This window comes from Apteryx rowi, unplaced genomic scaffold (assembly GCF_003343035.1).
Source record: "Apteryx rowi isolate R43461 unplaced genomic scaffold, aptRow1 scaffold_97, whole genome shotgun sequence".
Taxonomy (NCBI): Eukaryota; Metazoa; Chordata; class Aves; order Apterygiformes; family Apterygidae; genus Apteryx; species Apteryx rowi.
The window spans coordinates 808,212-836,046 of NW_020451282.1; the positions used below are offsets into that span (position 1 = coordinate 808,212).

At 37.5% G+C, this 27,835-nt stretch overlaps 1 protein-coding gene across 1 annotated transcript in view; it reads right to left on the minus strand.

The window, feature by feature from the left end:
• SORCS2 (sortilin related VPS10 domain containing receptor 2) overlaps positions 1 to 27,835 on the minus strand; it is a 612,056-nt gene that overhangs the window by 37,129 nt on the left and 547,092 nt on the right. Inside the window, exons 13-15 of the mRNA XM_026054819.1 lie at positions 18,480 to 18,556; positions 12,205 to 12,296; positions 11,052 to 11,159 (exon numbers count right to left, since the gene is read on the minus strand). Coding sequence (XP_025910604.1) covers positions 11,052 to 11,159; positions 12,205 to 12,296; positions 18,480 to 18,556 — 277 coding nt within the window. The remainder of the gene's footprint in view (positions 1 to 11,051; positions 11,160 to 12,204; positions 12,297 to 18,479; positions 18,557 to 27,835) is intronic.

Sequence of the window (27,835 nt, forward strand, 5' to 3'; positions counted from 1 at the left end):
CTGAGAGCTGCTGTCACCACACGCCCTTATTCACATGTAGTTACATATGCTATAAAGTAACTACTTAGGTGGTCTCATGCTTTTTACACAATGCCTGCTTCAATATGACCTGCTTTGCTGACAGGTATGAAGTATCTTTTGCATACTAAATACGTGTTCCTTTTTTTCTTTTTTTTCTCCATACAAGATACTAAAGGAAGGCAGACTTCACCATGTGCTTATGCAGCTAGCTACCTTAGCGAATGCTTCTTTAGAGACCACGAAACATTTCAGACTGGTTGCATGTCTTTTATTAACTCATACCAACAAATATATTTAAGTGCAAGGAGTCAAGTTCTGTCAAAGCCTTGCTCCTGAATACAGAAGGTTATTTTCTACAGAACAAATGAATTTTTCTTCATTCATATTAGGTATCTCAGGCAGATTAGTCAGGAAGAGAGAGGGAAGGAGGTGGTTTGAGGATATTAGTCCTTTGTTAGTACCAGTCAGCACAGAATGCATCTTCCAGTGATGTGAAAGAGTCCACACTTCCAGACAACTCCTCACTTTCTTTTTTAGATCAGGGATTCATCCATGCCTGCATTTATATTTTAACATTGTATTAGCACCAACTTAACCGTAGCCACAGTATTACTGTATGGGAGCTGTGGTAAGGGCAGGTAATGTGCACAAGCACATCTCGGTGAGCTTTCAGACAGTAGGACAACTCTGAGCAGAAGCCTACAATGAATAGGAAGTTCCACTGCTAATTCAGCCCTGATGCAATTCATGCATAATTTACATATGGAGAACTGATCTGGGCTTTGCAGGAAAGGACTTTCTGTTGTAGTGTGAGAGAAAGATCCTTCCATTCAGCTTTCATTTACAGCATCCCAAAAATGTTTTAGTGTAATACACCATTTATTGTAATGCTAGTACAATGAGGGTAAAATTAAACTTTTAAATAAAAGCTACACTAGGCAAATAAAACTTGAGGAACACTTAGAGAAGTTGTGCAAGTTCAAGGCAGCAGAGAATCATGAAATTCTCCTGAAAGTGTAAAAAAAAAATCTCTGAACTATTAGTAATCATCTTTGAGACCTCATGGAGKATTAGGGTGATTCCAGAGGACTGGGTAGGCAAACATTCTGCCTACATATAAGAAGAGAAAAAGGAAGGCCCAGGGAATTACAGAGTTCACTCTGATGTCCACAAAGATACCAAATGACTACAATATTCACTTATAAGCACCTTGGGGATAATTAAGATGATAAACAGCCACTACGGATTTGTACAAAACAAATCATGTCAAACCAATGTAATTTTCTTCTTTAACAGGATAACTGGCCTAGTGGATAAAAGGAGAGGAGTAAATGAGGCATATTTTGACCTTTGTTAAACCTGTTATGCAGCTCCAGCTGATATTGTCTTAAAAATGGAAACATATGATGGGTCCACAGTCAAAGTTTTTACTTAACGATTGTGTTGTCAAAGAATAAACATACACAACTTTTTGAATAACACAGAAGGAAGTGATCGAAATTCAAATTACACTGACTGATGGAAGAAAAGGTCCCTTTTCCAAAGGGAAGGTTTGGGGAATTATGGTGAATTATATCAAGAATGCAATGTTGCCTCAAAAGAAGAAAAACTAATTCTAGGTTGTATTCAGAACTGTCAGAAATAAGACATGGAGGTAATTATTTTGATAAACTTGGCACTGGTGGAGCCTCTGAAAGAATACAGTGTCTAATTTTGGATGTTACATGCATATTTACAGACTCATTGCAAATGGATTAGAGGAGGGACAAGAATGACTCAGAAGCTTTTTAGAATGTGCAACCAAAGAAGAAAAATGGAAAGAATTGGGTTTTCCTGTGGAAAAGATAACACAGAGAAGTAAAATAAAATGTCTTCAGTGGGTCTTGCTATGGATTGAAAGGTTGTCTTCAAAGAGACCTGGAAGAATGGCATGAAAGGGGAAGGACAAGAATCAATAAGCTTAAAAGATATAGCTAGAGAATTCTATAACGGTAATGAAATGATCTACTGAGGTTGTCTATTCTCCCTCACTGGAGAGAGGAATTAGAGAAACATCTGGATTAGAGCTAGGGATTTGGTAACATTTTAAGATATCTCCAGCTGCACATCCTATAATTTTATAAAAATTACAGAAATTTCTGTAGAAATTTTGAAAATTCTACTAGAAAAATACAGAAGCTACAGGCAATATACATGTGAATACAGCAAAAGCATTGGTCTTACTCCCTTCAATGGATGAACTATAAGCCTCTCCTCTGTGGACTTTCAGCAACAGAAATATCACTTCTGCCTGGCAGTCCAGGCGCTTGTAGACAATATACTAATTTCCATTATGGCTCTACTGATTCTACATACCTATGACCATGTTTTGACAGAGCACAGGTACTACACCAGTGATCCAACCATTCTCTAAGTTAAGTAAAATTCATGAGATTTGAAGAACAGTGCCTCATCGACACAGCCGCAAACCCCATGTAAAATGCAACCACACAACTTTGGGATTCCTGAAACAGATTTTCAAAGGAATCAAGTATCTTACATGCATCCAGCTTAGCAAACTGTTTGAAAACTTGGCCTCATGATTATTAATGCTGTTGTTGCAATAACAGTTGTAGCCTTATTGAGGTCAGGAGTTTGAAGACGCATCAGAAGAGCCTGTTCAAGTGTATAGACAAATATCACCAGAATTAAATTATTGTTCCAAAATAAGAAAGACATTTTCTAAAAAGGATTCAATGGATAAGCCAAACATATGAACTCCAATAGGGCATTACATGGCAGCAATCATAATCTAATTGCTCACATGCAAAATATCTATGTCCAATACAATCACGAATGGAAAAAAATGGAATGGTGCAGCAAGTGCAGCAAGATGATTATAAGATATATATCAAGACGATAGCAATTCATTAGCTAGTACAACATTCTTCTTGATTAATTATAGTTCATTAGAAAGCCATCAGATCTATGAAAGGCAATGCTAAATAGTTTTTGAAAGAAATTCCAATTACTTTGGAAATTCATTTACTTTTATTTGCAAGAATTTGGGATCCATAATTTTAACTTCCCTGTATCAGTTGCCATAACAACTTTGTACATTTGTTCCTACTTCATTTATGAGCGTATTATTTTTTAATTTGATTGCATCATTTGAAAGCTAAGACAGTTTAATGCAGTTTTTAAGCTAACTCATTTGAACTATTTGCTGGAGGAATTCTGGTTATTTCTGTCCCTGATAAGGCTCATAATTGGGGCGCTAATTTAACAGAAATTATATGCAATGACAATCTCTTACAAGAAATTCATGCTTCTATTCAGTAGAGGCTCTTAGTTCACATGAACAGTAAAAACTATGTTGCTTGCTGTCTGTGTCACTTGCAAACCACCTGACTGAAGCTATGATGGTGATGATGCTGGAGTCTCACAAAAATCTGTCAGATAAAGATTCAGCTTCCATGGCTTCACTCATGAGAAGTTAGTTGATTTTTACAACACACTGCCACTCTCAGATGTCATAGGCATAACTTTTTACATCCACTGCACTCACCTTCCTCTTGTGCTTTTCTGTTGTGTTCTTCAGGATTTTGTTCATAGACTTTCACAGCATCAAAACACAGTCTGTGCCAGAGCAGATGTATTTTAGCTATAGTATCCCATGTCATGGATCTAATGCCATAAAAATTAAGACATTCCTTGAGTAACTTTTTGTAATATTATGTTGGTTTACCTCTGAGCTGTTAGCCATATTTTATCACTCTGACCACAGAAAATGGTTTTGAGCAGCCTGATGTCCAACATACCCACCAGATACTCAGAGCAGCATAGCTGACCCTGAGACAGTTTTACTTCACTGGTGAATATCTGAGAACACTCAAAGATCTCAGAGCTGAGGAAGTGATCCTGCTGTACTGCACCACATAGATCATGAAAACAGCACATGTGGAATTTATTCAGATGTTTAACATGGCAACTCAAATTGTCCAACTTTTGCAGTCGTACTGAAGGGTAGTGATGACAACAGTGTGATGCATAGCTACTTTTGTTTGAAATCAGATGCCTTTTTCATTCTAGACATGCTGCTTTAATCTCCCAAGTGCTGCACTGGCATTTGCTCTCCTCTCTATGACTTTTTCGTCAACCAAGATGTTCTGAAACAGCATGCTGCCAAGGTAGCAGAATTTGTCTGCACAGTCCAGAACCACACTGTTGACACACTCCACTAGCTTGATGTACCACGTGGAGGTGGAACAGGACTTCTCTTACTTTGGGAGAGCCCTCAAATAGATAAAACTGTTGGCAGAATAAGACTTAAGATTTGAATTAGGGTCAATTCAATGCCCACATCACTTTTATGTGGTGTCATCTCAATGGTTCTAATCTTGTGTAACAGGTTTGATCAATTTTTCTATGCAGCACCTAAGCAAAGATGTCCAAACATGAACAAAAAGGCATGTACCTAACATTCTCTGTAGATCTAAACCTCAAAATCCAATAGTGTGCTTGTGATCAAGCTCAGAAAGGAAAACAGACTCTCAGAGCTGATGGTTAACCATTTAAACAACTCTCAGTCTGTCTCCTGAGAAGTCTTCATCTAAATGGAAGTAGTCACAGAGCCACACTGAAAAGTGGTATTTGGGTTTTGTTCCCCAAGATAAGGCTTCTTTTTCTATAATAATCATATTAGAAGGAACCAGAACTGTAAGTGAATTTACTGTACTGTGAAAAATTTAAATATCCCTGATTATTTTTATAAAACAAGCGTAAATTCAGATTGAATACTTAACCCTCTTTATAGTTAGATATCAGAGGCCATTCACATTAAAACAGCAGCAACATTCTCAGCTGTCTGTTACGTAAAGGAGATGTTTCTTGTCAATTTATGGTGAGTTTAAAGAGCTGATAGACCTTTGCTTCATTTATATCTTTACTACAAATGATGACAATATAACTGAAAAAGCAAATAAATAAAAGCAAAAAAATCTTTCTTCGTTGTTCCTTGTGCTATTTGTATTATTATCATGCCTTGGAACATATAGCAAGACACATGGCCTCTCCATGCCAGGGTCTGTAAAGAAATGATCAAGCTGAAGGAGCAAAGTGATTAGGCAGTGGTACTGGGAGGATGCAACTTATCTCTTGTGTAACTAATGTCAACAGGCAGTGTTCCACATACCTCACAGAAGAGGTGAAATTATTACAGAAAATTTTTCAAGAGGGTTCAAGTTAGAAGAGTGGGTTAGGCATGACTGAGTAGAGTGTTACTTTAAGTCTACCATTTTCCAAAGAGAAACAATCAAACATATCTTTACAGATATGCTTTCATTTTAAAAATTGTCTTTGCTTTCCTTACACTACTGTAAAATCAACAAAAACTAGATAAGTCAAAGAGTTCATACAAGTAAAATGGATGAAAGTAAGGTAAGAGTCAAGCTTCAGTCTGTTATACATCAAGATTGTAATTCAGCATATTTTTCTAATTCCCCAAAAGAACATAACAGAGGTCACATTTTCAGTGGCCTTCCTAAATTGCAAGTAGAGAAATGATGAATGCTTCCATGTGCAAAAGTAGACACCTGCCTACATAAAATAACTTCATATAAACAGTGCTTGTGTACACAACATATTATGTGCAAATACACTGAGACACTTATGATTTAAGTGCCTTAAACTACAAAAACATGCATATACTTAACGTAGTAATTTTTTTTTTTGTTTGTTTGGCTGCCAAAGTGAAAAATGAGGGAAGGAAACAATTTAGCTGAAATTGAACCAAAATATGCTTTTGCATTGTTTCCTGCCAGAAAAAATGCCAATCATTCTTTTATGCCAAAACATCTTCGTTTCAGGTCTTCTGGGGAAAAAAGAATGAAGAGGAATGCTTAGGTTCTGAGAACTGCTGGGGAAGACCAGGAAGAGGGTGCTCCCATTTTATCCAGCTCAGTGGCTCCATAATGTGAATTACCTCCAGCATTTTTTTTCCATCTATTTGATAAAATCCTGTTCAAGAACAGTTCTCCCTCAATTAAGGAGAAACTTGACATTATAAAGGATACCTTTACATCATTCAGCTGTCTGCTGTAATCTTAAAGATCAAATTTATCTGGGATACTTATAAAATGTTGTAAGTACTTCTTTAGCTAACGAATTCTATTTTTCTTCTACTGACATACTTAACAAGCAGATATCTTGCCACAAGGAAGAAATTCTTCATTCAGACTTCACCTTGCAGACCTGAAGTAAATGGCTTATGCTCACCTAAATTGTGGCTCCTTCATTTTGAGAAGAGTTCAAGGCCCCCCACAAATTTAAGTAAAATGTTTATATAATTTTATTGTAGGCCAAAGTTTCAAATGTTTAGCTCATCAGCACCACTAATTATAACCAAAAACTAAAAGGGAATGGTCTCCCTGAAAGAGAGGTTAGAGTACCAAAGTTGCAGGCACACACTTAGTAACAGGCTCCCCAAAATGTCGCAAAGACTTTATCCAAACACAAGAGTCACTGTGTCATCCTCTTTCTCTCCTTCCAAGTCTTTAAATATGGACAGGCGAACGAGGATTTTTACAGGACCTGGATTCCTAATCTTTCAATTCCTTTTATTCAAATATATTTCCAAGTCTGCCCTCAAAATATACTAAATATGGGCTGTAGCAAGGCACTGAAAGTGTTGGGTTCCCATGCTTCTGAATATGTTATGCCAACGGATGTAAAGGTCAACTTTATGAAAAGGAAAAAAACAAAGCATTACACACTGGAGTTCTTTAGAGCAGAAGGAGAGAATAGGGGCAGTCCCATGTTCTTGGCACCAAGATCACAGGTAGGCAGTGACACTACTATACACTGATTTGATATGCTAACGTGTGTTCACTGAGATGACAGCAACAGAATTAGCTGAGACCTGCCACTAAACTGATATCTAGATGTCTGGATTAGCTGACATCTAGGTTAGGTTGAAATAGAGTAATCTGTTTGTTTTTCCAACGTTCTTTTGGCAAGGTCACCATTTCCTACCTGTCTATGTTTCCTCCATCTATGGACATTTGGATATGTTCCTCATTATGTAAAGAGTACAACAACCATTTCATAATTGACTAACGCTTCTTCAAACTACATTCAAAACATGAGATTACGCGGATGCAAAAAAACCCCTAGAATCTGCCTTAGGAAATCAGTTATTCTCTCACATAATGAGATTTTATCTACTACTTAGCTACTTTCAATTTTTTAGGGCTGCAGTATAAGAAAGTTTGCAGTGAAGAATTCACAGCAGAAGGCAATTCCTCCACCTAGTAAGAAACACAGAGACAACAGGAAAGGTAGCACGCTGCCAATACGGCACAACAATAAGCCTACAAACTACAAACCAGTAAGAGCTGATGTTGACATCCCTAAGCAGAAGCAGTAAAAATCCAGATGTTTCTCCCTAATTTCTAACCTCATTTTTATACCATGTCCACCTTGCTTTGATTAAGTTTAAACTAGACTGTCTTCTTGCTTCCATTATTACCTAGGAAACCAACAAGAATGCAAAATCAGATTTCCAAGAAAGATGCACACACAGAACTGCTGCAGTTCAAAGGTGTCATGAAGTCCCCAAAAGCACATTAAGATGTTACTCTGCAAGACCTTAGGAAAGAGCCCTCTGGAAAGATTCCCGTAAGGAAGACTTTGAATCTAGCCAACATGAAGAAAAGAAGCTGTTGTTATGTAGTTTCATATTGGCCTTTTAAAAGGGACCACAATCTGCTGTACCATAGTTACCAGGCCTACTTGGTTTACACTGCATTCTAAATAACCTGGTTTGGGAGATACTCTCACAGAAGCTGAACTGTGATTCAAAAGTCAATTTAACAGCTTTGAAATTTTCATTATAGGAACTACTTCCTTTGAAGAGGGGCATCAATATTTCAGACACACAAAATTCTCCCTTTTTCCACTAAGTGGGGCTGTTACTTAATCTAGTGTTATTAAATGTTTTTTTTCCCCAAATATAATATATTATAAAGTGCAACATTTGGTTGCAGTAAATTTCACTCTTAAAGAATTGAGGACAAAACAATGACTATTAGAACATGTGTTGTTTTGATGAATTTAATATGTATCAGTTAGTTGAGAAAACTTCTTAGCAAACCTTCCTTATTCATTTAACAATAAATGGTAGATCTGAGCTCTTCATTTAGAAATTTTATATAGACTGTATTTCCTAAACTTTTTGAATACTTTATTGCTCAAAACACCTAAAACTCCTAACTAGATCTACTGCAGAGCAAAATGGAATAAAATATGTATTCTCTGGCATTTGGGAGTACACATTTTGAATACTGTAGGAGAGTGGGATAAATCATTTTGATTAATGCTGACTGGCAGATGACAATTCACTTTTCTGAAAACTTTGACAAGTCAACATTTCTTTTTCCTCTGTTTTGAAAAAAACACAACACTTTCTGAAATGAAGACTTGAGGTTCACATTCCCGTTTCCTCAGCAAAGCCTTTCAGACCACTTCCACTTTGGATTTATTAGGACAGAAAAGGAATTCAAATGAAAGTCTCTTACCTGCCAGGTCAATGCCCTAGTCACTGCGCTGGAAAAACAAAATGTCTCTCTTACATGCAGTGTTACCAGGCCCCTTAATGTCTTCTCCCAGACAATCTTTTTGTTAATTTTTTTTTTTTTAAAACAAAAATTCTTAAAAACCTAGAAGCAAATTGCTACCCCACTGACACTGACTTCAGTGGAACCAGGATTTTACCCTCCCATAACAACTGCTTTCTGTACAAATAAAACATTTTTTGACTCTTCCGTGAATTTGCACTAGCAGCTTTAAATTAATTAGTCTCTGTTCCACCATGCTGCTGCACACTCTTTCAGTTACTACCCTCCCACGTCAGAATTATTTTATCTGTTAATTTATGTGGATTTTGACATTGGACTCTTTATTCAAACAAAGCTCCTACCAAAGGGAGAAAACGAGAATCCTGCACAAGTTAAAAATATCAGACAAGGTCCTTAGTAATGGATTTGGGGATTCTTCAGGATGAAAGACATTGTATTAATTTATTTCCTTTACCATGCAGAAGTTTATCTTACCATATACAAGTTAATGTTCCCCCCAGAAAAAAAGTCACTTCCTTCTAATAAATGGAAAAGATGGCATATTTGTGGGTTTTTTGTTTTGTTTTGTTTTTTACAAGGAGCATGTATCAGTGGATGACATTTCTCAAAGGCAGCAAATCACTGTAGATTCAGTCATGCCCAGTGACTCAGTACAAGTGCGAAGTTTTAAAAGGAAATTAACAATGACAAAGTCAGACAGAACAAACAGTAGGTGGACAATGTCACCCTGAGGGCAAAACCCAATCAAAAGCCAGGAGGAGAGGTAAGGAAGCTGACAAAATGGCAACAGGAAAACACATACTGCAGGTTTATCCTTCCCGTTATGTTCAGAGACAGGTAGGAAAGCAGCAAGTCTTTTTAGGGCTGCTCTGTGGTGCTAAGTAGTCTACCTCCTCCATGTTCAGTGGAACTAATAGATTGGCCCTGGATTTAAGACTGGCTGGTATCAGATTCTTTTCTTCCGGCCTTAGAAATGTACAAGTCATATGATGCTTTTTTGTCAGTCTATGCTCACGTATCAAATCCACCTACAATTTGATATATTTCTGATGCATTACTTTAAAAAGGTATCATGTTTTACATGATCTCTTTGGCCTATACAGCCAGATATTTAAACACATTTTCACAAAATCTCAAGTTTTTTATGAGCATACAGTCATCACACACCCTTTTATCTTCCTAAAAGTACAGTACAGGAAAAGCTTTTGATCCCTGCACTTCCACTGAAATCAACGGAAGTCTTTCATTCAGAGACATCCTAAGTATCTTTGTGTGGTATATATTATATCACAAACCTATGCTTAAGAGAAGAGGAGGATGGTAGAATAATAAAGTTTGTTCTTCTCAGAACATATATATATAACAGAAGAGAAATAAGACAGTGGAGCAAGAAAGAATGAATAGTAGGCCAACTTCACCCCTGTGGAGTACAACATTATGAATATGGCATGATGCTTTTAAGTACATTGGGTTGAATTTCTTTTTTGCTGCAGATCCTTCATACAACTCCTATGCAGAGGTGGGTTTTTTTTCTGGGGAAGTGCTACTGGTACATGTCAAAGGCAGCTCTATTTGTTATTCCTAGGAGAAAAAGCTTGTCATGAACACACTGATGTATAAAGGGTCGCACAAGCTGTTCTAAGTGATATGAGCAAACGTAAACATCTTGCACATCTTTGAGTGCAGGTATGCTTTTTTTCTTGCATTCCCCTTTGCTACTGCAGTCAGCATGTACCTTTGTCTCAAATTAGACAGGTGTTTTTAGTCTCAAACACTTCTAAAATATTAGCATTTATTCTAGAGAGAGCAAAACCTGTAGCTCAGATCCAGATGTCCATGGCCTTTGGGGAAAAGACAGATAAACCTGAACTGCAGAATTTGGTTATTTTTAACTCTATTCACAGAATCTGCCACAATCACTGCACAGAAGTAAAAYGTGTTTGTTCTACAGTTTTGTTACATAAATTACTGCAATGCTAGTTACTAGGACAACAATATAGCTGTTTGCACCGTGAAGACGGTTTCCACAAGAAGAAAGGATAGATATTTGACATTTTTTGAACTGTGCCTAAGAATCTGTAGAAAACAGAAAAAATGCAGGAAGTAGTTATTTTTAGCTATATTTCTCAAATTTATATTTGCAGTTTTATTATTCCATTCTCCCTAGTCATGACTATGAAAGATTGTGTATAAGCATAATATTTCATCTTTGTAATTTGAAATATTGCACACAGATAATTTCAAAGACAAGCTGCACACTAGTGCTGTTCGGACATGATCAATATAAAAGCCTGTGTGACTGCAAGCAACAAAAGCCACTAACTCAAGGACTATCTCAAACATCCATAATTAAAAATAAGCTCAAGTGCATTAGCAGAGACAGTCCTGAGAAAACAGAAGAAAATGAAAACTTACGTCATGACTAGTGTCTCGTCTCCAGGTTCACTAAGTAGTCCGTCTACAAAGACTGAAGTGCTGGTAAAATTATGCGTACTCCAGGTTTGGCCTTCATCTATGCTGAACCTGTAAAAAAGCAGAAATGGTTTTCATTTACAGCAAGTCTTACATAAATCAGAATTCAGTTCAAAAGAATTCATGACTATTAAATCCCAGGATTTATGATCACCAAAATACAGTTTGCCTGGTTAGTATATTTCATTAACGTGATCTTTTTCTCAGCAACATATCCAGGGGCTCATATCTTTTTTAGAAGATGTATATTAAACTTGCAACAACAATGGGTATTCTCAAGCAAATAAACACTGAGGTCTGTGAACAAACCATTCTGCTACCTTGTGGGTTCAAGAGCCAGTTAATTTACACTTCATTCTTTCTAGCAGTCTCTGAGCTAGAGACCTGTTAAGCAAAGGTCAGTGAAACATGAAACATGAGCAGGCAAAACAGCTCAATTGCCAGAACATGTGGGAGGTGTGATAACTGCAGGCACCAAAAGGATGGCCCTTCACAGCTGTTACCATCCACTTAAACATTTTCAAAAGATGCTTTCATTTTCAAAAAGCATCAGCAAAATGTGTTTCAAATATTCTGTGCAACTCTACTACACCCAAACATTCTGACTCAAAAGCCCGTTTTCTTGTGTACCTCTCCTCCAAATCTGCTGGATACTTAGGCTAATGATAACTTTTATTCTAGCTAACCAAATACACAGCTAAATTCCTATTAGTGTAAAGAGTATTATGCACAAATGAGTCTAGTCACAAATGCTAAAAGATCCCTTACTCTTTCCATAAGGCTAAAGATGGTACCTCTGTATGCCGTTATATAAGGTTACCATATTTTGTCTAATTATCATACAGTTTAGAACTTGATATTTTATAACAACATGCTTTGCAGCACCAAACTTTTTAACRTAGCATGTCATGGTACCAACGGCATCACGAAGTAAACTTGAATTAAAACATCAACCTGCACTTTGTTGACTTAATAAATGTTAAATTAAGCTGACTCCACCTGAATTTCCAACATGATTACACTGAAATGCTCATCTTAAACTCTGAACTTTATTTTSAATACACAATAGCTCTGCTCTAACTGACTGCAGCATTACTTGAGTATTTTCAGAGGGATCGAGGTGTCTTTGATGGCCACAATAACTCCACCATGGTCCAAGTACAAGATGTGATGTTCTTCTTCAAAGACCTGCAAGCCAGACAAAAAAAGACAGCTAAGCAAATATACCAAACAGCAGAAATAAAGTGTATGAGCAAACCAGGGCTAAAAGACTTTTATCTTTTATAATGTCTGCACTTTAAATTAGAAAGGACATAAAAGCCAGTTTAATTCTTATTTTTATCCCAGTTGTAAAAGAAAAGAAAGTTAAGCAGGTGAATCAGAAAACTTTCAAGTTCAAATCACAGTCAGATTTAACTGTCTACAGTGATCTGAGCCCAACCTTATATTTTTCACAGTGTGCATTCTGCATTCTTTCCTATTATATATCACCAAGGGACCTATCACCTTATTTTGATATTTGCCAAATTCTGTGTATCTTGCAAAATGAAATGCTTTGTAGTCTAATTCTACAAAAAAAATTAGGAAAGCTATTGCTACCTATGGCTTTCACATGTTCTCCAGACTCTACAAAACTTGAAAGAAGTGGTGCAAGCATATTTTCTGCATTTCCAGTATTAATGACTTATTTAAATTGAAACTTTATGTGATCTCACAATGAGGCCACTCCAAATTGGAATCAAAATACATATAATGGTGATTCAATGATACAAAGGATTCAGAATTTCCTAAATTATTTTCTGGAGATCATCAGCAGTACTAAAATAAATGAACAGATAAACATCTTTTCTCTTATACATCTGAAATCTGTTTCAAGATRGAGTTTGCTCATGCTATTAGTCTGTGAAAGTTCATTTAACATAAGAGCAGGTGATAAAGCGAGAGTTACTATACACACTTAGCAATTAATACACGAGTGTACAGCCTCCCACACACTTTGACAAAGCAAAGGTGAAAAACATAAGGGTTAGCTTTACTTTGCCTCATGAATGAGAAAATACTGACAATACTAAACACTACTTTTTATACATTTACAGTAAAAGATTGAACCAGAGGGGGGAAAAGTCTTTATCTTACAGAACATTCACAATTACTTCAAAAATAGTAAGCATTTCATTTGGCTTCAAAATTCAGTCTCTCTCTCATCTAATAATATTTTATGGGAATCCTAGAGCTTCAAGTGTCTGATCAGCTTTTCAGTGCTGCCAATTTACAGGCAAAACCCTTATATGAGGCATTTACAGTCCTATCTACCTATTCCACAGAGCTGCATATTTTAAAAAGGAATTCAGTAAAGGACAGTCATCAATTTTAGATGTACCTCAAAAGGATATCAGTTGGAGTCAGATAAGCAAGCAAAGTTTTGATCTTTCTCCAAACTCTGTTTGAACTTCTGCTCAAATCAAAATGAAACAGTATATGCTGAGATACAAAGTTTCTGAAAGCTTCACCCTCATATTGAAGATAATGGAACCCGGCATCTGTATCACTTTATCCAAACTAGGTTTATCCCTCTTACTCTTAGAAAATTACCAGGGCACTTCCTAGTGCATCATTTCAGTACCCCAGCTTTACCCTACTTCCACTTGAACTGTGGCACAATATAAGGCATGGTGGACATTTTCTAGGCATATTAATGCAATCTTTCTGTCATCCTCTTCTTGCACACACTTCAAACACTTTATATCCAAAATATATTAAGTTGCTTATGAAAGCAAATTTTCACCTTCAGTACATTGAAAAGAATTCACCCCTATGAAGTTGAGTGCAAAAATAAGTATTTGTCTCTACTCTCTGGAAACAAAACCAAGACATACAGTCTGTAAGGAATCTATGCAAAGGTGGTCCTGGTGTCAGAGCTTAAGTTAGAACCCAGGAACAAGTGATATGTATGTTTACAGTCAGCCGTGAATTCTGATATATTAATTTAAATCTCTCCACTAACTAAAGTAATTTACCAAATTTATTATGATCCCTACTAGTAATTAGCCACTATGGAATTAAATTATTATAACATATTTCCATGTTCTTTTACTTCTTTGAGAATGTTAGGCGCTTTATAATTATAGTGTCAACATTTTTCTCCCTCTCTCTCGTTCCTCTCCCTGTTTGTTCCTGTGTCTATTGTAACAACTTCAGCAGACACTTTGGGCCAGATTATCTGTTGGGAACAATTAAGAGAGTTCCATGAAGCCACTGAAACCATGTTTAAATGGTCCCAGAGTAATGTATTCCATGCAACTTCACTCTCATATATGCAAATTTCAAAAATAAACAAAAAAAAACAGTGTCACATGCTTCTCTCACAAAGCAACATCCATTTCCAAATTCAAATCCGGAAACAGAACTTTTCCTACAGTAGAACTAGCCAGTTGTACCTTCTCAGTTGGTGAGAGGCTGGAATTCCAGCCTTTATTGTTGTGTTTGAAGGTGTTACCATCCATCTCTTTGATGTCTGCAGAAAAAAGGCAGTCTTGCTTAAAAGAGATTTTTCAAATTGTTTTGATACAAAAGGACTTGACATAGAGAAAGAATATTCCTACAAACAAAGCACTGGGCTGGAAGTCCAGAGATGTAGATTCAGTTCCTAGACATACAATAGACTTTTCTCTATAACCTTGGTAGATTAATTGACCATTCTGTGTCTTGACTGGCTACTTTTCTAACAGATCCAATATGAAAGTTTTGTTAGCGTTTTTTGCTTTTATTTAAGCCATTTCTTTTGAAAGACAGATCTCTGTCTTGCTCTGCTCTGCTTCAAGCACAATGTTGTAACAAATGCTGTTGAAATAGCAATGGCAACAATAAATGTGAACAGAAATCAGTTCTTAAAAAAAAGCCCAACGCACTCAGATGTCTACATAGGGTCATGCTCAGCATTTAACAGATTATTCTAACATCTTAAAAATCAAGACTGAAAAAACAGGCCCCAGAGGAAAAAAATGTATAAAACCTGGATAGTCTGAAATTCTGTTCGAAGATAGGCCATTTCTCCCAGGATGCAGTATTTATCTGTCTGATTCAACATCATGTTCATTAACACATTTTACGATAGTTACAATGTTTTCCTGGTATAAGAGACAAAGAAATCTTCCAAATAGACATATCTGTCCCACAAATTCATCTTGGGCTGTATGTTCATGGTTCACATAAGATGATCTAAGCCCACGTAGCTCATGATAACGTCAAGATTAGATTCCCCTCTCCTGCATGAAGTTCAGATCACTGTTGCTGGACATTTAAGTTGCTTGTCAATCAGCTCCTAAACTACTGCTATTTACAGTGCAATGTTGTACAGTACAAAGTCATGAATTTCAGTTTGTCTTAAAACGTTAAAAGCAATCTAAAGCAATGTTTTCAAGAGACATCAACAAGCAGCTCAGGCATCATATAACAGAGAGGCAGGGGAAAAACTGAAGCCAGCCCAAGTTGTATCGGGGCTACTTCTAATCAAAAGTCTTGTTTTACTTTTCCATTTACCAGAAGTATTTATTTAATTTCACAGTGGTTTCTTGTTTGGGCATTTTTATTTCTGCTTATCAACACTAGCCATATATCCTACCACTGTAAGTCTTCATGAACTCTCCCATGTGACATTACCATAGGCAAACTATGTAAATATGGGTTTAGTTGAAATCATTGTAAGAAGTGCATACAAAYGGCCAAGAAATTATTGAAGGAAATTGAGCAATGGACTGTTGTTAGGTTGAGAACTTATTACAAATTCAATGACCCAGGGACTGGTCCCAATTATGGTTCACAAACTGAATCTCGGTCAACAATGTGATGCTACTGCATAGTACAGAAATATCCTGATTTAAGTTGCCAGTAATATCAAGACATTGGGGCAATCATCTCATTCTATTTAGTACTGATAACATTTGTAATATTGCATTTTTTACCATGCTCCAGGAGAGGGATGACAGGTTGGGGAGTCCAAAAGATGAGCAAAAAGAGGGAGAAGAGGTTTAGAAACTTGTCTCAATAGGAAAAGTTGGTGGATTTGAGTTTGCTTTTTTCTGACTATGGGTAGACATGATAATGACCTTTCAATATCTAAAAGGTCTAAGGTGACAGGAAACCACTGCTCTCCAAAGACCAGAAAAAATCAGCTTAACTTGCAAAATTTGTGAAACTGCAATAACAACAGCAAAAAGCAAGGACAGCTTATGTTAAATATTCAGAAAAATCTATGAAGAATGGGGAAGCACTACACAGGAAGCCTGGAGCATCTCCTTCAGTGAAGGATTAACGAACAGGTGAAGCAAACCTCTATTAGAGATGCTGCAGGTATATCTGATGTTGCCTCAGAACAGGTGGTTGGACTACATGATCTTTGATCTTCCTCCCAGTCCTATATTCCTACGAGTCTTAGTGCCAATATTGCTGTTATTTCAGGATAGCTTTTATTTATCACTCTCATTACCCTTTAATTCCTTGAACTGTCTTTTCTCCCCAACTCCTTTATATTTTCTTTTCTGTATTGCTCTGTCTCTCTACACAAGCACAGACTGCTTTTCCTCTAGCAGAGTTTGTAAACAGCTCTGCAGCAACAGGTATGGGATGTGAGAAAGGTGACAGGTACTCATAATCTCAACTGCAGTTCCCAAGTCAGTGACAAACACACCCTAAGAATTGTCACAAAACATGAGCTTTGCTCTTCTTTTGCCTGCTCAGAGGAGTGATAATTTGCTGTCTAAATAATTCCCATATTATCTCACTGAAGTCTTGTCTTTTGTTTCATGAACTTTAACTGAGAAAGGAAACGTACAGTCATCCTCAGGAAGAACTGTTTGATCATGAATAGTGAGGTCATAAAATAGATAAAAGAATCTATATTTTCATTCTGATCACAAATATTAAGATTGAATAAGTGCTTTCAAAGGCTTCATAGCAATTTTAATTAAAATAAAGAAAGCAGTGGTGTTTTTCATTTTGACTGTCATAATGAGGATCAGTTTGTGACTGATATTACAGCCTGAATAATCATCTTAAGGTTGATTTTCATCACATCTCGGTTGCCTGTCTCACAAATAAAAGCAGTGAGAACATGAATTGGATCCCCTTCACTCTCTCCTTCTTACTTTTCACCCCAGGAAGAATATGGAACTTTGGTAAATGGTGACAATAAATCATTAGAGAAGCCTTTGTTAAGTATTATGTAACACAGGACACACTGCAAATCCTTTAAGGCTTTTGCATTTAAACATCATCTGCTAGAACTAGAGAAAAAAATTGGCATAAAAACTTATCTTTTAAAACTCAAAGGACATTATCATGACAAAAACAATGTATTTCTTTTATAAAGACCTTCTGTGGAGTATAAATGGCACCCTACAACAGCAATATAAGAAAACATCTGTATTATTCTCTTCTCTTTTTACACTCTCTCTGGGCTCAATAACACTAGTGAGAGCATCTTCACACTTACTTATTCTCAGATAATAACACAACTGAATTTTATTTCAGCTGAACATTAAAACAGTATTTTAACTGAAACTAAATAACTTTATGACACACTTCTGTGCTTTGAGGGTTTTTTTTCCCCTGGATAAACATTATAAATAGATTCCAGAACTTATATTTTATGATCATTACTGAAGCTGTTATTTAACACTCAAAAAGAAAATATCCCTATGATTAAACATAGCTGGGACAGAGTAATTTAGGATAAAATACATAATAAAGGTACAGTACTTGAACCAACATCAAGCATTGTGAGCAAAAGATGTTCAAAATTCAAATGATATTACAATTACTGCAAGATTGTTTTTTATATACTTTGATATTTGTAGTCCCAGAATTCATTAAATCATACTAAAATACATTCAAAGGTTTGTGGGTTTTTCAATTTTTTTTGTTTTCTCAGTTTCAAGGCAGAACAGAGTTAAGTTTAAGCTGAAATAAAAGTTTTCAGATTAAGAAGCAGAAGAGTTTCTTCCTTTTTACCTAAACTATGTCTTTCGGGCTGGAATATTAGTGCTGTAAGAACTAGCCCATGTCCGCTTCATCATTAGCATAGGATGATCATTTAAGTTATTTAAACTTAAGAGAACTCTGTTTCTTATGCAAGATACTTATGAGAAGATCTTTAGAGACTAATGTTTTTTGAGTAGTAGTGGAACCTGACAGAACAGCCCATTTCAGGCTTTGCAAATCTTGTCCTTAATCAGCTTCCAAGCAAAATAAGGATAATAATAGCCACCTGCCTCAAAAAAGTGGGTATGTAAAGATTAGTTAAGCATGTAATATTCATCACATTGGGTGCATTAAAATTATTTCCAGATGCCTTTGATTACTTCTGCTTCCTACCTGACGCCATGTGTTCCCACAGTCAGATGTTATGTACATCTCTTCTTTATATTCAACCAGCTGAGACCCCAGGTTACCTGTCACAAAACAAGGATACAAGGGTTGCATTTAGACAGTGGAGTCACCCTCTCCTCTGTCCAAAAGTGCAAGAAAAAATGACTGTCAGGCCAAAACAGATTGGATCTAGTAGTGATATCTGTCAGACTGAGAAGTTTTCAGGCCAGAGCAAGAACTAAATTTGAATGATCACCAGGCATTTCTGGTAGCACCATCTATATCTTCTTAAAAATGTATATGTAACCTGTTTTTTTTTCTTTTTTCTTTTAACATTTATATAGTTGTATATAGGTGGGAGCAATGAGGCTTCACTCTATCACTAAAATGCAGAGGCCAAACCACACCCTAAAGAAGAAACGGAATGGTTTGTAAAAAGCCCAGACCACTCACTGTTCTTACTTCACAAAGATTTTAAAGATTTTGCCAAAGATACAGTAGCAAGGTCTATTTCCCTTGTTCCTGTTACTGCCATAACATTTTGTTCCCTCCATCTTGAACCTTTACTTTACAGATCATCCTTAACCCTACCTCTTTGACCCAGAAAGCAATGGATGAAATTACTTTTCCAATAATGACAAATCATCTGACGAGATGGTCAGCCTGTCAAGATAAAAGTTGCTCCGGGATCCTTGACAACTTACCTAACCATCAATCAATCACAGATTCCCTTGCTTACATATGCTCCTGGTTGCTTCCTAATATATAGGAGGGAATGACCTTGGAGGGAGGGAAGTGAAGAACATTAAATTCATAGATCAAAAAATGTAAAGGAACTGAGCTTGCCAAAGCAGAAAAAGGCGGATTCAAACTGTGAATCCCAGTCCCCTCTCTCTGCCCATGAACCTCCTTTGCTTTTACACACACTCACAACGTAATTTCTTTAACTTGTGAAAAATGTCTAGTTCTTGTGTATCACAGGACTACTACATACTGAGGATTTAATAATCCACAAATTATTATTAAAATGTGTGCCACAGTTCCACAAACCTTAATCAGCTATCAGGGACCCATCTTTACTAGGCACTGTATAAACATGTAACAGAAAGAAGTTATAAAATATCACATAATATCACACAAAAGATTGAAGGTACCCTCAAACAAACCAGGGAACATTAAATATAATTGACATTATTATGATCTGTACAATAAGCCCTAAACTCATTTCACTTTCTAATGGCAATGCAAGCAATGCCCTGGAATAGTTTGCTAACACCCCTGCAACTGTAAGCCTTTGAGAACAGCTTACACAAACATCTAAGAACAACAAATAAAACTGATTCGGTTTTGAAGCAAAGGGGGGAATCACTATTTTTCTGTATGTCCATTGTTATTTGGCCTAAAAACTTACAGACAGACTTTATTTGAAATTATCCACAAGCAATAAAGAATATTTTAGCTTTGTTCCTCCACGTAAAAAATGATAAAAGAGTATTTATTTAAGATACAAACTTTATTATTATTCATCTTGAATTGTTAATAAAAAAGATGAATTGTTAATATAAAAGATGTTTTATCTGCCAGATTTTATGAAGTGGTAGAAAAATTTGGAATCTGGAGAAATATATAACACCAAAAATCTGTGGCTAGGGGTTTGAAAAGATCTGTAAATACAAAAGAGTCCAAAGCAGAATTGCCTGATTTACTTAAATACTGACCAGGAAGCTACTCAATATTTTGACAAAAAGCACTGAAGAGCAGTAGCTAGCATTCAGATTGCTGCAGAGCAAACAGAAGTTTTGGAACTTGTGGAACCAGATCTTAGCAGATGCAATTGCAAATGCTGAGATCTCTGTCTTTTAACAAGCTGTATTTCAAACAGCAAACTATTAAACTGCCAGTAAGTTTAGAGTGTTTTTTGTGAAGAAGCAATCATAGCACAGTATTCCTTCTAAATGATATCCTTCAGGGGATTTTGCCTTAAATATACGGTTTGTATGTTTTTTAGAGTAAAAAGAAGATAAAAACTATCAGATCCTCTTAAGTAGAATAGACTTGAGGAAAGTAAACACTTGAGATTAGGATAGCGGTATGAAATTTCACTTGTGTGTTATATAAATAGCTGTTTTCACCACTAAAACAGATCTGTTTATGCAGACGGATTGCACTCACTAGTGCTGAAAGGTTCTTGAGAGGAACAATTGTATGCACTGCCCAAAATACATGCTCTGTTTGGACCATCAAGGTTGTGTGTGCTTCACTGTTTAGTGGTTTAACTTTAAATCATTTAACTCTAAATACAGCCTAGACAGAATTAAAATATTCTTTATGCTGAATCATAGAATCTACAGGAATTAGTTCATTTTCTTCAAATGCATGTAACACTTCAGAAGATGCCTCTTTGTTTTCCATCTTTCCAACCCACTCCTTGCTTTCTCTATCAAGTTCAGCACAGATTTAACTGGCTGTGTCATTTTGAAAATGAGCCCATATTCCTGTAGGCAATGATGAGATTTGATAAGCCAATACATTATGAATGAAGTAATGTGATATCCACTAAACATATACCTAAGACCCAGGCTTGTATGGATGAAGTACACATAAGACCTCTAATAAAAAATGTGCTAACACCAGCCTAGACTCAAAGTGCAGGGATAACTCTCATCATTAATATTGGATGTGACACCAGTTGTGCCAAATGGGAAGGCAAGAGAAACATGTAATTGTGAAGTGAACAGCCCTTATTCTTTCCCTGCAAACATCACCATCTTCAAAACAGGCAGGCTAGGTCAGCACTGGGACTGTTGGGTGCTTAGCCAGCGAGGCACATTACCTCATCAGCTTCCCATCATCATTCTGCCTGCTGATATGGTCAATGCAGCTGGGCTAGAGAGGGCAATCTCACAGCTTCACAAAAAGGTTATTGTTTTTTCATAAGATTGTCTAGTTTTGAGAAAGGTTCTAGTGATACCAGCAATCACAACGAAACTTCAGTGCCAGAAACGACCGAAAGCTACAACCACATCATCTGTATTAAGCAGAAACAACCACCAGGGGTTCAAATTTTTTTAAAAAGCAGACTCAGTTTTTGGGTTTACTCTGTTCTGTATTCCTTGGGAAAGCACGTCTTTCAGTTACAATCATGTTGCATTGGTTTACGCAGAGCTTCTGGTATCAGAGAAAAACCCAATTAAACATCATTTAAACCCGAATATTTTTTAAAGAGACAGGTCAAAAACGAAAGCTTCACATCTGAGCTCAGTTGTATTTTCTTCTCAAATTTAAGGTTATTTAGATCTAAAAAGGTTCATGGCCATTTTTAATTTATTATCACTTTGAATCCTAAAAACCCATGTGAGCACAGGTCAGGAAAAAAGATCTGACTTTCCTGAGTCTCACAAATCTTATCAGGGACATTCAGCTTTGTGTAGGAGGGCTCCTCACCTGCAAAGATAAATATGGTCACTGGAAGGAGACATGAATAAGAAATCACCTTTGCCAGGTGGGAAGGGAGAGGAGGTTGGTTAGAACCAAACTGGTATGATGAATGATGAGGGACATAAATTTTCTCCCAAGTTTAATTGAAAAGGAATAAAGATCCACAACCTAGAGAGTCAATGTCCTAACTAGTAAAGACATCTCTTGAGATGTCTTGTTCAACTTATTCATCAATGACGTGGATGAAGTGCCTCCTCAGCAAGTTTGCTGATGATACCATACTGGGAGGAGTGGCTGATACACCAGAAGGCTGTGCTGCCATTCAGAGAGACCTGGACAGGCTGGAGAGCTGGGCAGAGAGGAACCTCATGAAGTTCAACAAAGGCAAGTGCAGGGTCCTGCACCTAGGGAGGAATAACCCCATGCAGCAGTACAGGTTGGGGGTTGACCTRCTGGAAAGCAGCTCTGCTGAGAARGACCTGGGAGTGCTGGTGGACACCAAGTTAAGCATGAGGCAGCAATGTGCCTTTGTGGCCAAGAAGGCCAATGGTATCCTGGGCTGCATCAGGAAGGGTGTTGCCAGAAGGTCGAGGGAGGTGATTCTCCCCCTCTACTCAGCCCTGGTGAGGCCACATCTGGAGTACTGCGTCCAGTTCTGGGCCCCCCAGTACAAGAGAGACATGGAGCTACAGGAGAGAGTCCAGCGAAGGGCTACAAAGATGATTAGGGGACTGGAGCATCTCTCTCATGAGGAAAGGCTGAGAGAGCTGGGCCTGTTTAGCTTGGAGAAGAGAAGGCTGAGAGGAGATCTTATCAACGTGTACAAGTATCTGAAGGGAGGGTGTCAAGAKGATGGGACCAGACTCTTTTCAGTGGTGCCCAGMGACAGGACGCGAGGCAACGGGCACAAACTGAAACACAGACAGTTCCAGCTGAACATGAGGAAATACTTTTTCACTGTGAGGGTGACAGAGCACTGGAACAGGTTGCCCAGAGAGGTTGTGGAGTCTCCTTCTCTGGAGATATTCAAAACCCACCTGGACGCAATCCTGTGCAACGTGCTCTAGGTGACCCTGCTTGAGCAGGGGGGTTGGACTAGATGATTTCCAGAGGTTCCTTCCAACCTCAACCATTCTGTGATTCTGCGATGTGCAGAACTGGTTCAAATCTTTAGGTTCAAATCTTCAGTTTGACAGGCTCCTGAATCCGAATCAGATATGTGCATTGGAAACCTCTTTAATATTGATCAGAATCTCTGTCCCAGAGCAAAAATATCTTCCTGGTATATTCCCCTGCCGCATATTGCTTTAGAAAAGCAGAGTTTTCCACAAAAAGCTATTCATTTGGAAATTTTCAAAAAATTCTTACTAGAAATGACAGTAAAACCTAAAAAATAGACTATCATAAATTTAAAGAAAAAGCAAGGAGTTACAAAATCCACACAATTCCCGTTAGAAAATTTAAGCACAGGCATTTCTCTCTCTTTGGGTAACTTCTACATACAAACTTACTCAGTACAATAGAAAAAAAAAAAGAGAAAAAAAAATACAACATTAGGATCAAAACATACATGTATGATATGAAAAGAAACACAATCAGCAAGAGATGCATAAAATCAGTTACAAGTAACAGAACTATCTGAAGTGCAGTTTAATCAGATAAAAACACATTTGGGCACCTGATTTATAAGATTTTCTTGTCTTTTCTTGCTTGTTCTTTCTAAATCCAGAGTTTTGTATCATACTCATATACTCTTAAATTCCAGCTTCTGCTTTACACTATACTAATCACTCTCACAGACACATTCTTTCCTTTACAGTTTTGTTATGAAGATCCACAGTTCTCTTTAGCAAGTGTGTTTTGTTGCCTATACAAAACATGTTTCTTTGCTTCTCTTACAGTTTTACTTTCCTTGATATTTGCACAGTTTTCACTGTTATGTGTTTCTCTGAATAGATATATTCTCATGCTTCTGGAATTACCCATAGAATCTTTTCTTTGGGATAGCTGGGGATGATAAAACCTATTTTCTTGATGGGATGTAAATTTTTTTTTGCTGGTCTATGCATTTCTTTACACAGATACTTTTAATGAATATATTGTCAGTTTTGCTCTTGGATAAATGTCTTATTTGCAGTGGGAAGCAGCCACATAACCAAGTCTCAGAGGTGACAGAGAGAAGGAAATTTCCTTAGGGACACATAGGGGAATATGCTGCGTTTGTTAACCCTAAGGTATCTTTGAAAGCTGTTCACCTGGAAAAGTAAAACTGGAGTAAAATTAAGTCCTTCAAAGAACTTACTGGGCTCACCACAGATTTGTTTTCAAACCTTTCTATCTAATTTAGGTCATACAAGAGTTGTGAGTTTTCTCCGTTTCAAGAGTTACATTGTTTTAGCTTTATTTTTTATATCCTAATAAAACATAACTTCAAACATTTGGAATATTCTGTTGTTTTTGATATGTCTGCTTTAAAATAAAGTGCACAATTTTACTTGAAGGCTCTAGTTACCTCATATTCTGTCATACTGTATTACTGGATTAAGCCAGCTAACTAGACAAAAGCATATGTAATAGCACCATATCAGCCAGTTTGCAAATGAACTGCAAAAAATCCTGAAATTAATAAAATTGCAAATAAACACCTGCAAAATCACATGAGCATTCAAAAAGTACAAGCAAAAACATCTTGAAAGTTTCCATGCTGTATCTGTGTGGAACTATTATTATCATGAATGTTACTCATAGCAAGTGTGGCAGTCAAAGGACAACAGTCACACGTGCACAACTGACATTGCAATCAAGCGATACAGAAGGTGAAAAATAGCCAAGTTATGCTCACCCCAAGACAAAAAGCCAACACTTAAGTCAAACACATTAAATATCTCAGTAGTGGGACTGAGAAACTATGGAAAAACTATAATCAGAAATGTTCTGTTGAAAAAAAAAAAAAAAAGGTTGAAACACAACCTGAAGGTCTGTCTTGCAGCTATCCAAATGCTACTGCAGAGTTTACCATACGCACACCCTACTGTTCCCTTCTGCCCTTTCCTTGTTTGCTGCTGTCCTGTCTTTCAAACTGCTTACAGTGTTCCCTGTCTTATATTGCAATATTTCCTTTTTTCTACCCATCTTATCCACTTAGACAAATTTACTCTCAGAACTTCGTTACTTTGTTTCTATTCTCTTCTTTCTGCCTTGTTTCATAGTGCCATGTAACACCAACCTTAAGGGTGCAGCTTTTAAGTACCATTCCATACTACCCATTCAATTCATCTTCTACCCATCACATACCAAAGTGTTCTGACTGAAATGCACAACCACACAAATTACAGAGAGCTGTTTGGTGAGACACACCAAAATCCACTCTCTTTGTTAAAACTATAAAGTCTTAAGTGACTCCTCAGGTGCACCACTAGAACATGGAGCCTCTTTAAACATTTTAGCATTAGATTTCAAATCTGTCTCTAGTAATGAATAACAAGAAATATAACACACAGAAGGTGATTCAGGTTTGTACTGAAAAAGTTACTGCATCTGGAACAGGTAACCAGTTGTAGAATACATTAGCTGGAGCTATAAATGATATCATTTTAACATAACTTTTAGATCTAAAGGGCCTGAAATCTCCTCTCATATGTGACACAGAGCCTTTTACCCCCTAGTTTCAAAAAGTTTTGTCTATAGTACAGAAGCTTCTCAAGTTTAGCTTAGCTACAAAAAAAGATACAAATTATTTAAGTGACAAACTACAGGAACAGGGAAGAAGACCATTCAATTACTGTGAGAGTGTTTATTCAGCTTTGCTTTCTGCTTTTCTCATCCAAATTTAAATATATTGTTCAAGGCACCATAAGAGACTCATCTTTTGTCTCTAATAAACAAATGGAAGCTACATGCACACAATAAATAAGGGAAGGCTAGAGACTGTCCTCCAGCCCTGAGGCCAATAGGAATGTCCTGACCATGTTCATACTACATAGCACATGGCCCTGGGTCTCCTACAGCCCCCAAGTGGTGCTGCCATTGCCATAAGCTGTATTTTTGTGAGGGTTTTTCAGTTCAAATTATCTAAAATATCATGAAGGTTAGGTTGTAGGTCATAAAAATGGTGTTTTCCTAGCATGAAACTGAGGATGTGTGCGACATGCCCCGAGTCATAACAGATCTGTCCGAGGTTTACAAAGCCTGCTGGAATTGTTTCATTGGACTGCATAAGTTAAGAGACCTAACTGTGATGCAGTCTTGTCCATACTACTTATCAGAAACAGTCCTATGTGTGTGCTCTCTCCCAAACCATGATCAGGGATATCATACACACTTGTACTGTTCTTAAATGCTTCCCCAAAAAGTTTCGACCATCATCAGAGCCAGGATACAGCACTAGATGGACTCTTGATCTGAACCAGTATGAGCCCTTCTTATGCTGTTGCACCTTATTATGAGAGGTTGCTGACACCTTGTGAGTTAAATTCAAGAAACAAAAGGAAACATTTCGGATTTAATTTTGGACAGGGGATTAAGCACAGTTTTCTTTCTTTTCTGTTACCTGAGTTCTTAACCTTTTCGAACTGTGCTTTGGGATACAGGGATACTCTCTCTTTTGCTTTCACTTTACTTCTCTTGAGTTAAGGCTAATTTTAAGGTAACAGGGTAAAATCACAACATTCCATTGGGGGGGGGGGGGGGGGGGTGACACACTCTCCTGAAAATTAGAATACAGGAACAATAACTACTCTTCAACATATTTCTCCAGGCTATTCTCAAGCATGCACGTATCAGTTTAGAAGTCGGAGGCACAGGGATCTGAAAAAAAGTGATGTATTTAATGATGATTAATGGCCAGCTAAGCTTTCCGGAAAAGTGGTATGGCTGTGTAAAACACTTAAAGATCCCCCAGATCTCAAAAGAGGCTGGGACATCTTAGCTAATTTRAAGTTTGTCATTGCTCAGGTACTGTGGCAGGTTCCTACTGTGTGACATAAATATGGCAGATTACTTTCATTTACAGTTTACTACTCATTTACACATTTTAACTGCTTGCTCACTGCATTTTCTAATATTTTTATATGTAATATTAGACATATTTACTGTGAGAGGAAATACTGCCCATATGTAACATTTTGACAATCCTTCAAACATGGAGTCTTTTCTGGCCAGTTAAATTTAGCACACAGGCAGGTATCAACTCCAAAAAGAGATATATAACTTGCCTAGATCACTGTTAATTAACACAGTTATATACACAGTTATACACAGTTATACTGTGAGCGCAGCTAACAGAGGCAGTGAACAGACGCAGCAGTTTGCGCAGCAGTGGTTGGGCTCTGACTAGAACTTGAAGATCTTGTTGGAAGTTGTGGGCTTTCTGAGGACCCCCAAGGAACTAGCAGGTGATTGCTGTGAACAGGAAAGGGGAAGCTAGGCAAGGACAACTGCAGGAGGCCTTGACTTCTCCTGGGAAAAGCTCTAGCTAGGAGTGGCTGCTGCTAACAAGCTCTCTTGGTTGCCCCTGACCAGAGGGAGTTGGGGCCTTTGATCCAGGTGGCCCTTGATTAGGGCAGGTCAAGCACCCTGGGAGTCAGTGCTAGGGAGAGGCCTATATAAGAGCCAGGCCTAGAGCGCAGCTCCCAGGGTGCAGTGAACAGAGGCAGCAGTTTGTGCAGAAGGGCGCATGAAGGTACCCTTGTTTCTGTTCCCTGTGGCGTACGCTTCCTCAAGTATGGTCGTGACACACCACAGAGCGCGTTCCCCAGTGGCTGTTGGAGTTGCTGTGTCAGAGGCTTGGACCCAGACCGACCCTCTGACAGCAGAGGCAGCTCCACAGGTCTCAGGCTGCAGGGAGTGCTTGGGGCCTCTCCGGGAGGCCTGGGCTGGCAGCCAGCTCTCCTGCAGGAGGTGTGCTGCTGTTGACGAGCTGTGTC